The sequence below is a fragment of the Pogoniulus pusillus genome, chromosome 17, assembly GCF_015220805.1.
Source record: "Pogoniulus pusillus isolate bPogPus1 chromosome 17, bPogPus1.pri, whole genome shotgun sequence".
Taxonomy (NCBI): domain Eukaryota; kingdom Metazoa; phylum Chordata; class Aves; order Piciformes; family Lybiidae; genus Pogoniulus; species Pogoniulus pusillus.
This window is the reverse complement of record NC_087280.1, coordinates 20,958,998-20,974,148: the sequence shown is the minus strand read 5'-3', so window position 1 is coordinate 20,974,148 and position 15,151 is coordinate 20,958,998. Positions and strand designations below refer to the sequence as shown.

The following is a 15,151-nucleotide window of genomic DNA, read 5'->3' as shown; positions in this document are numbered from 1 at the left end:
GGTTGATTCTATGATTTCTTATGCCCTATGTCCCCTTCAGCCTCACAGCCAGTTTGTGGAGTCGTTTTTAGTGTTGTGCTTGTCCACTAACACATTGTGTAAGAGTTCATACAGCTTAGGAAATAGCCAAAATCTGTCTATGGAGGCCGGAAAAGCAACGGCAGAAATCATGGTGCCAGCTTCACCAGCATTTCATGCTAACATTTATTGTGATTTAGCTCCCATCAGTAAGTTTTGTACAGAAACAGTTTGAAGTTGGCTAAATCTCAAATAAAGACTTGGCAGAAGAAATAGAATGTCTCCTCTTAGCAATCATAAAGTAGTGGGCAGAGATTGAATTTTAGTGTAGGATTAAGTACTTGTTCTGACTGCGTTCCTCCTAGATAATCAAACCTACCCACCAGATTGTATTTGGAAGCACTTACTAATGCAGCATGCTTGCTTTTTTTTCCCCTCCTAACTGTTTAGAAAAATGACTGAAAGTTTCAAGATGAGACAACATGAATCATAGTCTTCAGCTGCTGTTCACTTTTCTGATTGACTTGCCTTCTTCCTACGTTCCATTTAGTCACCCTGGGAATCGCTGAGGCTGTTTTGCCCAAGAGCCATTGCTGAGATTCCCCTTGCAGCAATGGACTTGGATAAACCATCCGTCTGGGGATCCCTGAAGCAGAAAACTAGACCCTTCCTGCAGAACCTAAGTGTGAGGAAGACAAAGAAGAGGTCTAGCAAAATGGTGGAGAGGAAGGTCCACTCCTTGGACAGACGCCTCAGCTTGTCAGTGCCAGACATGCTGGAGGTAGAGACTCTTACAGAAGAAGAAACGACTTACTCAAGTACTCGAGTGTTGTCGAGCTGCTCCCCCAAGAGCTTCTCCAGGTCTGTGATGTCCCTGAAAAGCAGAAGTGCTTCAGTGAGGCCAGCAGGAGAGGACTGGCCATGGCCATCCCAGCAGGCGACACACACAGAGGTGACAGTCCCCAGCCCGGACGTGCAAGTCGTGGGCAGTGCCGTGTCGGAGGGAAAGAGGCGATCCAGCAATGACCTCTTTGAGCTGCTGCAGAGTGCCCGGCTGAGCACCACCACTCTGACAGACGAGGGTGCAGAGGTGGGTGCTTGGGCATCAGCTGGGCTCACTGCCTGCCTCATGCTTCTCTTTAACTGTCTGGGAGATGAGGGTATAGAGGAGGGGGCCCTAGTCAAGGAATATATGGGATTTAAATAAGCATAAACCATATATAATGTGCAAGTTATTGGAGACTAACTGTGATATCCTTTCTGTCGGTGTGGAGCTGCAAAATGACCCTGCTCCATTTTGATTTATTCCTTTTTTTTTGGTCTGGAGTTGTTTATGATAGTTTAGATTATTTTTTTGGATCTGTTGGAATTTCTTGCATAAGTCAAAAGGTTTTGCAGCTCTCTGTGCTCTGAAATGAGCTGCTGAAACGTTTTCTGGAGTTAATGTTGCTTTACCAGGATTGCTCTATAGCAAAACCAACTTAACCATCCACTCACTCAAGATCTCTTGAAGACAAGAGGTGAAAGATGACAGGTGAGTGAGGTGAGCTCCTCTGCCTGGAGTTAATCACAAGAAGCTTGTGGTGGAGAGCAGTGAATATGCAGCATCATGCTCACGGCTGTCCCCTGCCTTTGCTCTTAATTAGAGGTGATGCAAATTCAAAATGTTTCTTCTGCATTTCCCCATCTTGTCCTTCTCCTTTCCTTTCCACCCTCCTGCCTCTGGGATCAGTATTTCTGTGCCTGGATATCATGAATGAGAGGATCTAAATCCAGTGTGCTTCAAACGTGACATGAAACTCTAACTCCTTCCTGGCCTGAGTAAAGTGAGGAACCCTGTGGTGTTGCATGATGGCTTTAGAATATCAACAGCAGGTGAAGATTGTGGCTGCATGAAATATTCTTTATTTAAGTCTAGTGCAAGTGTAACTCCTCCTGTTGAGTTTTCTCTGGGAAGCTTAGATTTTGAACTTCCTTCTGAGCCCTTTTCAGCCGTAGCCTAGATGTTGCAGTTGTGGTAACTGCTTCCCAGAGTCATCTGAGATGCAAAAAATAGGCAATAGACACATTGGCTTTGAGTCCCTCTTTAGGAGTGATGATTTCAAAGGTTAACTAACATTTGGTTTTTTTGGATTTTTATGGGTTATTTTTTTTTGACTGCATGTTCAAAATGATGGTTTGGTGCTGCTTATGGGGAAAAAGGTTCTTTCTGATCTAAAGCTGCTTGTTCTGCAGCTCAGAGGTCTGTGTATTGTTATCAGTGTTAGCTTTGTTGTAATGCAGTGTCAGACTGGTAGTTCCTGACTATCCCTTCCAGTTTAGTGTTGCTTAACACATAGGCTTCAACTCCCTGGGGTGTATCATTATTCAGAGTTCTGTATTGGAAAGATAGACATTATTTTAGCTGATTTTCACTTTGTGCATAAGCTTGACTCAGAAGTTGTAGCAGCTCAGTATGTGGTAGATTGAACATTATGAATATGTAATTTTAGGAGATTTTCCAGGTTGCTCTAAGGATTTCAAGAGTTCTTTTTGTTGTCGCACACCAGAAACACTAAATTTTCCTTCAGCGGCGTCATACTTTGAACACAGGCAAATTAAATGCATTAAGAGAAAGAAGTTACCAATATGGTGCTGAAATAGTTTTTAGTCAAGTTTCCAGCACAGTCTGAGTCTAATTCTCTGCAAGATTTAAATCTTTCCCAGAGTGTGAGCTTTTTTTGTGTTGTCATATTATCCATCATTTAGTTTTTGCTTTTATGGCAAAGAATCTTCCTTCTTCCTATGTGAGTATCCTACCTTCTTCCCTATAATCTTCCTCCAATTCCAACTTTTAGGTGCAGAAACATTTTTCCTTTCCTAAAGCATATGTAGCAGAGATTGAAACAAAGAAGGGTAAGGATAAGGAGTGCTGATTAAACATAGTTATTATCTGACTATCCTACCTTCTTCCCTATAATCTGCCTCCAATTCCAACTTTTAGGTGCAGAAACATTTTTCCTTTCCTAAAGCATATGTAGCAGAGATTGAAGCAAAGAAGGGTAAGGATAAGGAGTGCTGATTAAACATAGTTACTATCTGACTATCCTACCTTCTTCCCTATAATCTGCCTCCAATTCCAACTTTTAGGTGCAGAAACATTTTTCCTTTCCTAAAGAATATGTAGCAGAGATTGAAGCAAAGAAGGGTAAGGATAAGGAATGCTGATTAAATATAGTTATTTTGTAAGTTTAATTCAGTAAAGCACTCAAATATTCAGCTTTTCATGGAGTTCATTGAACAGCTACAAAATGTGTGCTCCATACCTTTGATGGGGAAGTTCATTACAGAGGTTATTGGCTTCCTGACAGTGAGGGAGCACAACAGCAGCTTGCATCATTCTCTCTGTGAGCATCATTCATTGTTCAGTGAGGTAAATCAGAAGGGAGGCAGATCCTTGGAACAAAGCAAACTAAAAAAAGCAAAAATGTAGGTTGAGGTTTTTGGTGTTTGTTCCCCCCTGAATTGCTTGTCACACACCACCTACTTGTTTCCTGGTTGCCTTTGGTCACCTAATGCCATCAGATACTTTCCCAGCCTCATGCATGAGCTCAGTGTGGGTTTGTGGTTTTTACACTCGTCTAAGCTCTCAGTGCAGATCTGTCAGTGCTTGGTGTGTGCCATTTCAGTGAAGACTCCTGCCAAGGGACCACATTTCCATTTGCTGAGGGATTTGCTTTATCTGTTCTCTATTGCAGCCCTGTTAGACAAATCTGAAAAGAGAAGATGCAACTGAAGTTGAACTGTGCCCCTTCATGAATGATTCAGGTGGCCATTGAGGCTGGGTTTTGCAGTGGGATTTTGTCTGTGGTCACACATCCTCACTGAAGTGCTTTAACACCCCAGCATCACACAGGCTCACAGGATGTCAGGGGTTGGAAGGGACCCAAAGAGATCATCGAGTCCAACCTCCCTGCCAGAGCAGGACCATACAATCTACCTCAGGTCACACAGGAACACATGCAGACAGGCCTTGAAAGGCTCCAGAGAAGGAGACCCTACAACCTCTCTGGGCAGCCTGTGTCAGTGCTCTGGGACCCTTATAGTAAAGAAGTTCTCTCTCGTGTTGAGGTGGAACCTGCTGTGCTGCAGCTTCCATCCATAGCTTGTCCTATCCCAGGGAACAAGTGAGCAGAGCCTGTCCCCTCCTTCTGACCCCCAGCCCTCAGATATTTGTAGACATTTATTAAATCCCCTCTCAATCTTCTCTTCTGCAGACTAAACTGCCCCAGATCCCTCGGCCTCTTCTCATCAGGCAGTGCTCATCATCCTCATAGCACTCCACTGGACTCTCTCAAGCAGATCCCTGACCCTCTTCAACTTCTTTGTGCTCTTACCAGCACCTTGCAGTGAATCACTAGCAACCCAGAGCCTTGTCCTGTGTGCCCTTGTGTTTTGAATCATTCTTCTGCAGAGAAAAAAGAAGAGATAGATGTTGTAAGCCTTGTCAGGAGGAACATTTGATTGATGTATCTCAAGCAAGAGAGTGTGTGCATGTACTTGTTTTTACAGGTGCATTTGGAACTGTGCCTGCTTGCTGGATGTGGCCATGTTTGTTTATACTTTAAAGTTCAGAAGTGTCACTGTAGTTAGGTACAAATCAAGATCTCAGGCCCCTGTTTTCAGTGAGGCTTTTGTCTATATTCAGCCATCTCATTGCAGTTAGCTACTTAGAAGCAATTTTACATTAAATGGAGCTCAAATGAAAAAAAAAAAAGCAGGCTTGCTTATGTAAAATTGTGAGCTGTGTTCAAAGTCTGTCCATGAAATGCAAGTAAACAACAGGCAGGATAAACACAAAAACCAGAACTTTGAGGGTTTGGGTTTTTCTCTTAATTATAAATGTTAACAAGCCAGCAGGCAGGGCACTTTTATTTTTATGATGTCAATACAATTCTTTGATTCTATGTTTATGCCATGTAAAACAAGCTGCAAAGAGAAACCATCATCAGTGCCAACAGTAGTGCCTGAAGGAGACTCCTTGTGAAGCAAGAGACTGTGAGAAACGCTGAGTTTAATGCACACAAAGTGAGATTTTATGCATGCTAGTCAGGAAATTCAAAGTTAGGGCTCCCTTAGCAGCTGTAACTCAGCTCTGTTGTGAGAGAAAACTCTTCTGCTGCTCTTTATGATGATAATTTTTTGCTACTTCTAATGTTTCTTCGCAAGGTGGCCAAGTTACTGCTGCTGTGGGAACCATAACGTTAAATTCTATCTGTCATGCAAGTGAAATTTTACTGGCAATGCTGGATTAGTTTGCTTCCTGCTAGGGAATACATGGTTTTGGAGAGAGGAGGAGGAGAGTTACAGAAAAGCATATTTATAGTTATTTCAGCCTATCAGTATCTCTTGAGATTTATGATCTTTGGTGGTTGGGTTTGAGGTCTTTTCTTTCCCATGTTTGCGTAGCTCGCCACACAATCCAGCTCTCATCTGAAAGATTTGGATGTTACCACCCTGCACACAACAACATTTTCACAGGAGGATCCAATTCCACCTTGTGTGCATTTCTGTAGGCTGTTATTCATAGCATGAATCACAGCAGCGTGGTAAGGGTTGGAAGGGACCTCTTGAGATCATCTGGTCCAACCTGGCCACTTGAAGGAGATTGCCCTAGGGAAAATTGCCCAGGATTGCATCCAGGTTGTATTTGAGTGGCGTTGTGATTGCCCTGCAATAAACCAAAAGATTTTCCCAGGCATGTAGGTCCTCTCCACCTAAAATGATGATCAGAGATTGTTCTAGTGATCCTTGCCACCTGAAATGATGATCAGAGATTGTTCTAGTGATCCTTGCCACCTGAAATGATGATCAGAGATTGTTCTAGTGGTCCTTACCACATAAGATGATGATGATCATAGATTGTTCTAGTGGTCCTTACCACCTAAGATGATGAGCATAGATTGTTCTAGTGATCCTTGCCACCTAAAATGATGATCATAGATTGTTCCTGTGGTACTCTTGACCTAAAGCGACGATTATAGATTGTTCTAGTAGTCCTTACCAGCTAAAATGATAACCACAGGTAGTTCCAGTGGTCCTCTCCACCTAAAATGATGATCATAAATTGTTCTGGTGGTCATCACTGCCTAAAATGATGATCATAGATTGTTCTAGTGGTCCTCACTGCCTAAAATTATGATCATAGGTTGATCTAGTGGTCCTCACTGCCTAAAATGATCATCATAGATTGTTCTAGTGGTCCTCACTGCCTAAAATTATGATCATAGGTTGTTCTAGTAGTCCTCACTGCCTAAAATAATGATCATAGATTGTTCTAGTGGTCCCCTTGACCTAAAGTCACAGAATCATAATCATAGAATCATATAGTCATAGATTGTTTTAGTAGTCCTCTCCACCTAAAATTATGATCATAGGTTGTTCCAGTGGTCCTCTCCACCTAAAATGATGATCATAGGTTGTTCTAGTGGTCCTCTCCACCTAAAATGATGATCATAGGTTGTTCTGGTAGTCAAATTTGCATCAGAAGTGTCTTCCAATGAATCTCTTCTGTGTGTTCAGACAGTCTAGATGTCGTTACTCTGTGGCCTCAGTTGTTGGATGAGTCAGTATTTAGGAAGAAAAGTTTGACTTCCTCTCCTGTGCTGGGCACTAGATAAAAAAAAAATCCTTTGACTCTTCCATTTGCTGCAGAAAGTAGGAGGAAGTACATGTCCAACATGTTTTTTCCCCTTTCCTTTCTCTCACCAAAAAAAACCCCAAACAATAAAACCAACCAACCCGAAAATTTCCTAGACGTTGCATTTCGTGTGATGAAGAAGAAGTTGCAGTCAAGTGAGTGAGTAAGCAGCCTCTGCACCTCCAGGATGTTGCTGCTGCAGCCACCACTTCTGGCATCTTTTGTATTTCATCTTTGTAAGGATACTTGGAGACTCAGCAAATAAAATTCTGCTCAGGGGTAGGGGTCAGCATTGCAGTGTTGACAGATAAGTCATCAGCTGCAATGACCTTTGGGCATCAGGAGTGCTTGTGATAAGGACCTTCAGCACTAGAAAGCAATGGGAAGGAGAAAAAGAATATTCCAGTAGATGGAAGCATGCACATAGCTTTTCAGATTAATCTCAGGATACTAAGTGGAGTTACTGTAAAAGAGGAAAAAGAAATGTTTATCTAAATTATGGAGGGGAAGGTTCTGTAAGCATAGAATCAATCATAGAATCAGTCAGGGTTGGAAGGGAGCACAACAGTCATCTGCCATGCCCAGGGACACCCTACCCTAAATCATGCTGGCCACAGCCTCATCCAGTCTGGCCTTAAACACCTTCAGCCATGGGGCCTCAACCACCTCCCTGAGCAACCCATTCCAGGCTCTCACCACTCCCATGCTGAACAACTTCCTCCTCACATCCAGTCTGAATCTCTCCACCCTCAGCTTTGCTCCATTCCCCCTAGTCCTGTCACTACCTAATATCCTGAAAAGTGGCTCTCCAGCTTTTTTTTTTTTTCAGATCCTGGCAGGCCACAAGAAGGTCACCTGGGAGCCTCCTCTTCTCCAGACTGAACAGCCCCAGCTCTTTCAGTCTGTCCTTACAGCAGAGCTGCTGCAGCCCTCTGATCAAGCAGAAGTAAAAGAAATTATTTTGTAACACATATGAGCACCTGACTGACACTAGAAGCATTTTCTTGATCCTTATTTTACTGTTGTCTAATTCACTGTGTTCTTTGTTTGCAGTATCCATGTGGAGAAATGGATCTAGACTCTTCCATATCATCTCAGATTTTTGATGATCAAATGGTAAGCCCTTTCATTTCAAAGCATTTTGAAACTTGACCAGAAGCAGAGCTTATTTTAGCTTTAGGTTCTTTGCTGCTTACAAGTTTAAAAACCCAGCAGGTGTAGAGACCTTCTGTGGGTTTAAACTGGCAGAGGGGAGATTGAAACTAGATGTTAGGAAGAAGTTCTTTACAGTGAGAGTGGTGAAACAGATTGCCCAGGGAGGTTGTGGATGCTCCCTCCCTGGAGGTGTTCAGGACCAGGGTGGATGAGGCTTTGAGTGACCTGTTCTAGTGGGAGGTGTCCCTGCCTATGGCAGGGAGTTGGAACTGGATGACCTTTGAGCTCCCTTCCAACCTAAACTCATTCTCTGGTTCTATAGATTTCTGCAGTGTGATTTGTGTTTTTGATTGTTTAGAGGTGGGTTTGTGTTTTTGTTGTGTGGTTTGTAGTGCTTCTATTTTTTCAGTCACGAGAAGCAGTTGTTAATGTTTTAAACAGACATAAATATCCCAGAGTTTTGTGAAGCATTTTATAGCTTCTTTGCTGCTAACTAATGAAAGCAGCAGCATAAATATTCAACTAGTAGCACAGGAACAATAAAGACAGCTTGTAGTGATTGTAGAGTTTGGTAGCAAAACCAGTTTTAGGGCAGCATGAAAAGCAGCAGTTCTGATAGCTCTCATGTAGAGCATGTTTGCCTATTCCAGATAAACTTCTCTACCTTTGCCCCCTGATAACCTCTCAAGTGCTCTTCAGTGGTTGTTGACACTGAACATGCTGGCTGGATGCTGCTGAGCTGTGTAGCCCTAGCAGCATCTCTGATGAACATGGATCCTCACAACTAGCATTGCCCACTGCTGCATTTCCCTCTTTTAGAACTGTATTAGCACTTTGACACGTATGCTTCCTCCTGAGGTCATCAGATGAGCCTGGTTGGGCTCAGTGATCGTTGTGGGTCCCTTTCAACTTGAGATATTCTGTGAATACACAAGAAACACTTAGAGAAAAAGCAAAGCAGTATGTTGGAGGGCTTTGAAAAAGCAATGCTTGCATTTGTGATTCTTAATCTTATGACCTATTTTCAGGTACAACTCTCCTTGTGTTACCCCTTGCATTGTTGAATGTATCAGGTGCTGATAATTAGCTCTTTACATCATGGAACAAAGCCTGGGAAGGAAATGTTTTGGGGTTGTTTGGGGTTTGTTTGGTGGTGGTGGTGGTTTGTTTTTTGTCTTTGTTTCTGTAAAAGGTTGCCCTAAGGAAAGGCCAGAACTTTCCCTCTGCAAAACTGCTGGATTCGTGTCCCCTTTTAGTGGTGACTTATTTCTTTGCTCTCCTTAGGCTCTAGAGGAAGCAAATGATTGCTTGAGTGATCTGCCCAGCCCCTTTGCCTACCTGCTGACCATCCACCTGAAGGAAGGCCGGAACCTGGTTATCAGAGATCGCTGTGGTGAGCTCCACCTTTCACCTGATTTCCCTTTGAAATTCACACAGCTCTCCTTTCACTGACTTCAGTATAGCAGCAGTAGTTGGATTCTTATCTCTCCTGCAACAAGTCATTGACAGGTGTCCCTTGCTCAGGTCAGAGCACTCAACGATTGAGTTTATCCCCCTTAGATAAACAGAGGAGGGAGCTGCCCTCTACTTTGCTGCCCTTCCTTACTGACTGCATAACTGCAAAGCACCTTCCTGGCTGCACTTGACATGTGTGCCTACTTGGGAGCTGCAGGGTGATCAATCTTAAGAAATTCTATTTGAGCTTAAAAAAAATAAATAGAGGTAGAGAATATTTATAAACCTGTTAAATGATGGAGATGCTCTAGGATGGCTTTCTGGGTTACCTGCAAAGCTCTTTATTCAAAGACGATGGGGGAGCAGAGCTGTAAGCCAAGAATTTTCTAGTTTAGGATGCAATAGAAGGAGAACAACATGAGAAAAAAAGGGGGCAGAAAAAAGAAACTAAGAAAATAAAAAAGATGTTACCAAACAAATTGGAAAAGATTTGAGGAATTCCTGGAAAGATTGTGTGAAAGTGCCTGCTGTTTGCTTGCTTCTTTCTCAGGCTGTTGCACCAAGAAATAAAAGACTTTTTAAGCAGCCACTTGGTAGTTTCTCTGCTTGTTGCAGAGGGAAGATGTCATGCTGGCTCTGCAGAGGCTTGTAGGGCTCTGCAACAGCAGCTGCTTGAGGACATTGGGTCTGAACGTGTTAAGAGAGCTCTTCCATCTGTCCAGTCTTTCTGCATTTTAGATTTATGCTTTATGTCATATCTTTATCTATGGGAAATACAGTTCTAATACTTTTGCACTGCAAATTATCTGAGCAGTTTCTTTATTTTGAGATGAGGCAAGAGGGTTTATTTAGTTTTAAAGAATATACACTTGCACAGCTTGAAATCCTATGAAGATTTGCACCTGGAGGGACCTGGATGGATTTAGAAACCTCCCATGGGGTGCTCACTGGGATTTGCCTTATCCATTATCTCAGTTAACTTTTTCCATGCTAGTTTTTTATGTCTTAAGCAAACAGGAACTCTTGGCCAAATGTGTGCTCAATTTTCCTCCCAGCTTGTGGAAGGAATTGAATGGTTAGATTAAGATCTTGACTCTGTAAACAGAAGCATCTATTTCTTAACACTGTGGTGGTTTATCACATTTACTAGCAAGCTGCCCAAGCCAGGATGCATGCTACTGCTGGAAAAGATGCTAGAAGTGAGCAATTCCAGCAGAGTAGTATTTCTATAGAAGGCAAAACATAGTTTGCTCTAGGCTGTGTTTTGTTGCATAGAGAAGAAGGTGCTCCTCTTAGTGAAGTGTTAGACAACACAATGACACGACATAAGCAAGTGGGAAAAAGAAGCATTTTGATGAGTCTCTGTTGCTTTGTGGCAAATGACCACAGTGAAACAACATAAGCAAGAGGGGGAAAAGCAAAAACAACAACAAAAAAAAAACCATTTTGACGAGTCTCTGTTGCTTTGTGGCAAGTGACCACCCAGTAAATTAAATATGTTAGGTGGTGCATCATTAAGTAAAATCCCTACTTTTGGCACAGGCACTGGGAGGGGTGTGGGGAATAGTGACTTAATAATTATTCTTCAGTCACCACCATGTTGCAGTAGTGGCTCCTTCAAACAAACCAAAACATAACTGATTCTCTGCTGCTGATGGCCTGATGCAGGCTTTATAACATGTCTCTGCTCAGGCCACACCTTGAGTACTGTGTCCAGTTTTGGGCCCCTCAATTCAAGAGAGATATTGAGGTGCTGGAAGGTGTCCAGAGAAGGGCAACAAAGCTGGTGAGGGGCCTGGAACACAGCCCTGTGAGGAGAGGCTGAGGGAACTGGGGGTGTGCAGCCTGGAGAAGAGGAGGCTCAGGGCAGACCTCACTACCTGAAGGGAGGCTATAGCCAGGTGGGGTTGGTCTCTTCTGGCAGGCAACCACCAGTAGAACAAGGGGACACAGCCTCAAGTTGTTCTGGGGAAAGTACAGGCTGGACATTAGAAGGAAGTTGTTGGTAGAGAGAGTGATTGGCATTGGAATGGGCTGCCCAGGGAGGTGGTGGAGTCACCATCCCTGGAGGTGTTCAAGACAAGCCTGGCTGAGGCACTTAGTGCCATAGTCTGGTTGACTGGACAGGGCTGGGTGTTAGGTTGGACTGGATGAGCTGGGAGGTCTCTTCCAACCTGGTTGATTCTATGATTCCTTGCTGTTGCACTGGTTACTTGAGATCTTTGTGTAACACTCAAGCGTGACCTGCCCTCAGCTGTGCTTTCTGCAACGTGCTTTTAAAAGCAGGAAGTTGTCAGCTTTGCTCATCTCTCCAACATCAGAAAAACCTCAGAGAAAAACTTGTGGGTGAAAAGAATGTGACTTCCCTCTTGTACACCCACCAGCATGGCAGATATAGCTGCTGTGCTGGGCTATACCAGGCTGCTCTGAATAATCTGAATATAGGAACACGTCTGCAGACGGCGTCTCCTGCAAAGCCAGACTGTGGCTTGGGCTGAAGGCCAAGTCATCTTCGTTCGCTTTTTGGCAGCAGCAAATCCCTAAAGCTATTGGACATTATTAACATTTTCTTCACTGAAAGGGTAATGAGGAACTGGAACAGGCTGCAATACCTGAAAGGAGGTTGTGGGGAGATGGGGGTTGTTTTTTTCTCCCAGGGAATAAGCGACAGGAGCAGAGCAAACAGCCTCAAGTTGTGCTGGCGGAGATTCAGATTGGGTATTAGGAGGAGGCTGAGTGGTTAAGGCCTGGAACAGGCTTCCCAGAGAGGTCATGGAGTCACAGTATCACAGTATCATCAGGATTGGAAGAGACCTCACAGATCATCAAGTCCAACCCTTTACCACAGAGCTCAAGGCTAGACCATGGCACCAAGTGCCACGTCCAACCATGCCTTGAACTGCCCCAGGGACGGCGACTCCACCACCTCCCCGGGCAGCCCATTCCAGTGCCCAATGACTCTCTCAGGGAAGAACTTTCTCCTCACCTTCAGCCTAAATCTCCCCTGGCACAGCCTGAGGCTGTGTTCTCTCGTTCTGGTGCTGGCCACCTGATAGAAGAGAGCAACCTCCTCCTGGCCACAACCACCCCTCAGGTAGTTGTAGACAGCAATAAGCTCTGCCCTGAGCCTCCTCTTCTCCAGGCTAACCAATCCTCGTCCCTCAAGGGCTGAAGGACTGAGTGCGGTGCTGAGGGATGTGTTGGCTGCGACCCGGCAGTGCTGGCGGTTGGACTCGGTGATGTGAAAGGTCCGTTGCGAGCGGAGAGGCTCACTGGTGCTGTCCGCGGGTCTGGGCAGCGCCGTGTGCGGAGGGTGCCCTCTCGTGGCAGCTCCCTGCACCTACCGCAGCCGCCTGGGACCCGCGTCCGGGCTCGCTCCGCTGCCACCGGAGGGTTTGGCAGTTCCCTCCCCCCGCCTCCCCTCCCGCTATCGGGGAGCTCGGTGCCGTTCTACTGCCCCTTCCAACTCAACTCCGGCTTCACCTGCTGTTCGGGGCTGGGCGAGGGTGCGGCAGCGCCGTGTATCTGATGCGCTTCAGCTCTACAGCATCTTCTAGTGCGGGACATGGGGAACGACTTGGAGTTGAAATTGAAACGTGCAGAGTAAAGTCTCTTGCACTGTCCTTCAGGCTTAGTTTCTGCCTCGGTTTTGTCCCAGTGTAAGACCTTTTTTGCCTCTGTGTGTATGTAAGTATATAAAAATAAATCCAAGGTGTGTTACAGAGGATAAATATTTCTGCCCTTTGTAATCTGTTGCTGGGAGCTGCTGTCTCTGCTCAGGAACTGCTCCACAAATTCACAGGGCTCTCCCTGTGGATAGATATGGATATGAACAATATGTGCTTAACAGTTTTTAAGTAGGAGTTAATCATACTTGCTTGAGTAAAGGTGAGTGGTAGTTCTGCTGATAACTACAGACTCTAACACCAATATGTGACTTACTTTCCCCCAAACTTTCCAGGTGTTTTCTGACCTACTATGTACTTACTATTCTTTCTAAGATACATTCCCTTTGGTAAGATTTAACTTCCTTCTTCACTTTAACAGATTGTTTTTATTATTATTATTTGGGGTTTTTACCCCTAATTAACTTTTGCTCTCTCTACTTTACCTTTTTCCTGCTGCTCTCTATAGACCAAGAACCTAGAACAGCAGTGTGCACTCCCTGTTGCTTCCTATAAAGTGCAGAAGCAATGTAGGGGGAAAAAAAAGGATTGCTGTCTTCCTTTATCTCTTATAAATGTATTTATTTATTTAAAGTAGGTGGGAAAGGAAAAGCCTCCACACCCAATATATACCTCAGCTAAAGAAGCAGAGTCATGTTAGAGCAAAGTCTTGGTTCTGGTAGAAAGGGGAGAGGCTCTAAAAAATCCCTTTGTGGGTCAGAACTGCAGTGTGCCCTCGTGAAGATAAAGGATGAGAGATGTGCTACCTGTTGGCCATCAGGAATGGGCTGCCCGGGGAGGTGGTGGAGTCGCCGTCCCTGGGGCAGTTCAAGGCAGGATTGGACGTGGCACTTGGTGCCATGGTCTAGCCTTGAGCTCTGTGGTAAAGGGTTGGACTTGATGATCTGTGAGGTCTCTTCCAACCTTGATGATACTGTGATACTGTGAGTCTGATCTGCTTGCTTCTCACTCATGCTTCTTGGAGTACAGTCTCGTTAGGAGACTGTACTCATTAGAAGCTGCCTAAGCAGGTGGCAAAGTGCACTTGGCAAGCAGCATTCACAACACCTGGGCATCTGTTTGGTGCCTGATGTTAGATGGTGCATGAGTCCTCCCATATTTATAGTTCTTGTAACTGATGAACCGAACACTGAAGGTGCTACAGATCAGTGTGTGTAGCTACCACACTACCAACAATTTGGGGGTATTATTTTTTGTTGCTAGCTGATGTGATGTGTTTCACTGACAGTGAGGAGTTTGTGAGCTGTGTTGTTTTAATACTGTAAGTAGCAAAAAAGAAAGGCAGAAGTGTATTTTATTTGTTAAATATGTGGAGTATTGCTGGTTCTGCAGAACACAGGTAGTTATCTCTTTCTTGGCTTTAAAACATAGTGAGCAATCTTAAGCACTAGTGTTCTAATTGATATTTTCTTGCACCCTTAGTGGTTTATGGCTTCAATGAGCCTTTATTTTTTGGGGAGGCTTCAAACTTCCAGAAAAGACTGGATGAGGCACTTAGTGGCATGGTCTAGTTGACTGGCTAGGACTGGGTGCTAGGTTGGACTGGGTGAGCTTGGAGGTCTCTTCCAACCTGGTTGATTCTATGTTTTTTTTTAACTAGGAGAGACTGGAGCCCATTTCTGCTTGCTGGTTCATTTTCACAAGGCAGGGTGAAGCTTCACATTTGTTTGAGTCAGTCTAATGAAATCTGAAATGTCCTGCTTCTGGCTACGAGATGCTCTGACTGAACACATTGCTGCCTGTATGAGTCACCTTTGCGTGAGGTGACACTGTGCCACCAAGCAGAAATGTCATGCCACAGCTGTGAGGAGGTGCCACTTTCCCTGAATTGCCACACCCAGCTCTACTGCTGTAGCAAAAAAAACAAAAATGAGGGTTTGAGTGCTGTTAGAGGTGAGGAACCCCTTCTGTTTCCAAAGCCTGTACGTTAAAAGCTTCAGGTTATTTCTTAAGCAGTGTGGTTACAAGAAACGTTTCTGAAATGTGATGTCAGCTGGTGAGTGGTTGTGGCTGATGTCTTCTTTTTTCTTATCCCTTCAGCTGTGTTACTCCAGTGTGAAGTTTGTGTCTGTCTTGTCTGCCTGGTTCTATTTTCTAGATTTTTATGGGATTTCTGTGCCACTTCTGTCGTTTTTTTTTGGTAGATTTCCTTTTGTTT

The 15,151-nt window shown here is 44.3% G+C and overlaps 1 protein-coding gene across 4 annotated transcripts in view; it reads left to right on the top strand.

Annotated features, from left to right (window-relative positions):
* The window catches only part of MCTP2 (multiple C2 and transmembrane domain containing 2), a 159,501-nt gene that overhangs the window by 26,772 nt on the left and 117,578 nt on the right, over positions 1 to 15,151 (top strand). For 3 of the 4 annotated variants that reach the window (XM_064158035.1, XM_064158036.1, XM_064158038.1), the window contains exons 3-5: positions 469 to 1,108; positions 7,751 to 7,813; positions 9,137 to 9,245. In XM_064158035.1, the coding sequence (XP_064014105.1) occupies positions 632 to 1,108; positions 7,751 to 7,813; positions 9,137 to 9,245 (649 nt within the window). In that variant the 5' untranslated portion in view covers positions 469 to 631. The remainder of the gene's footprint in view (positions 1 to 468; positions 1,109 to 7,750; positions 7,814 to 9,136; positions 9,246 to 15,151) is intronic. The other variant, XM_064158037.1, reaches the window with a different exon arrangement.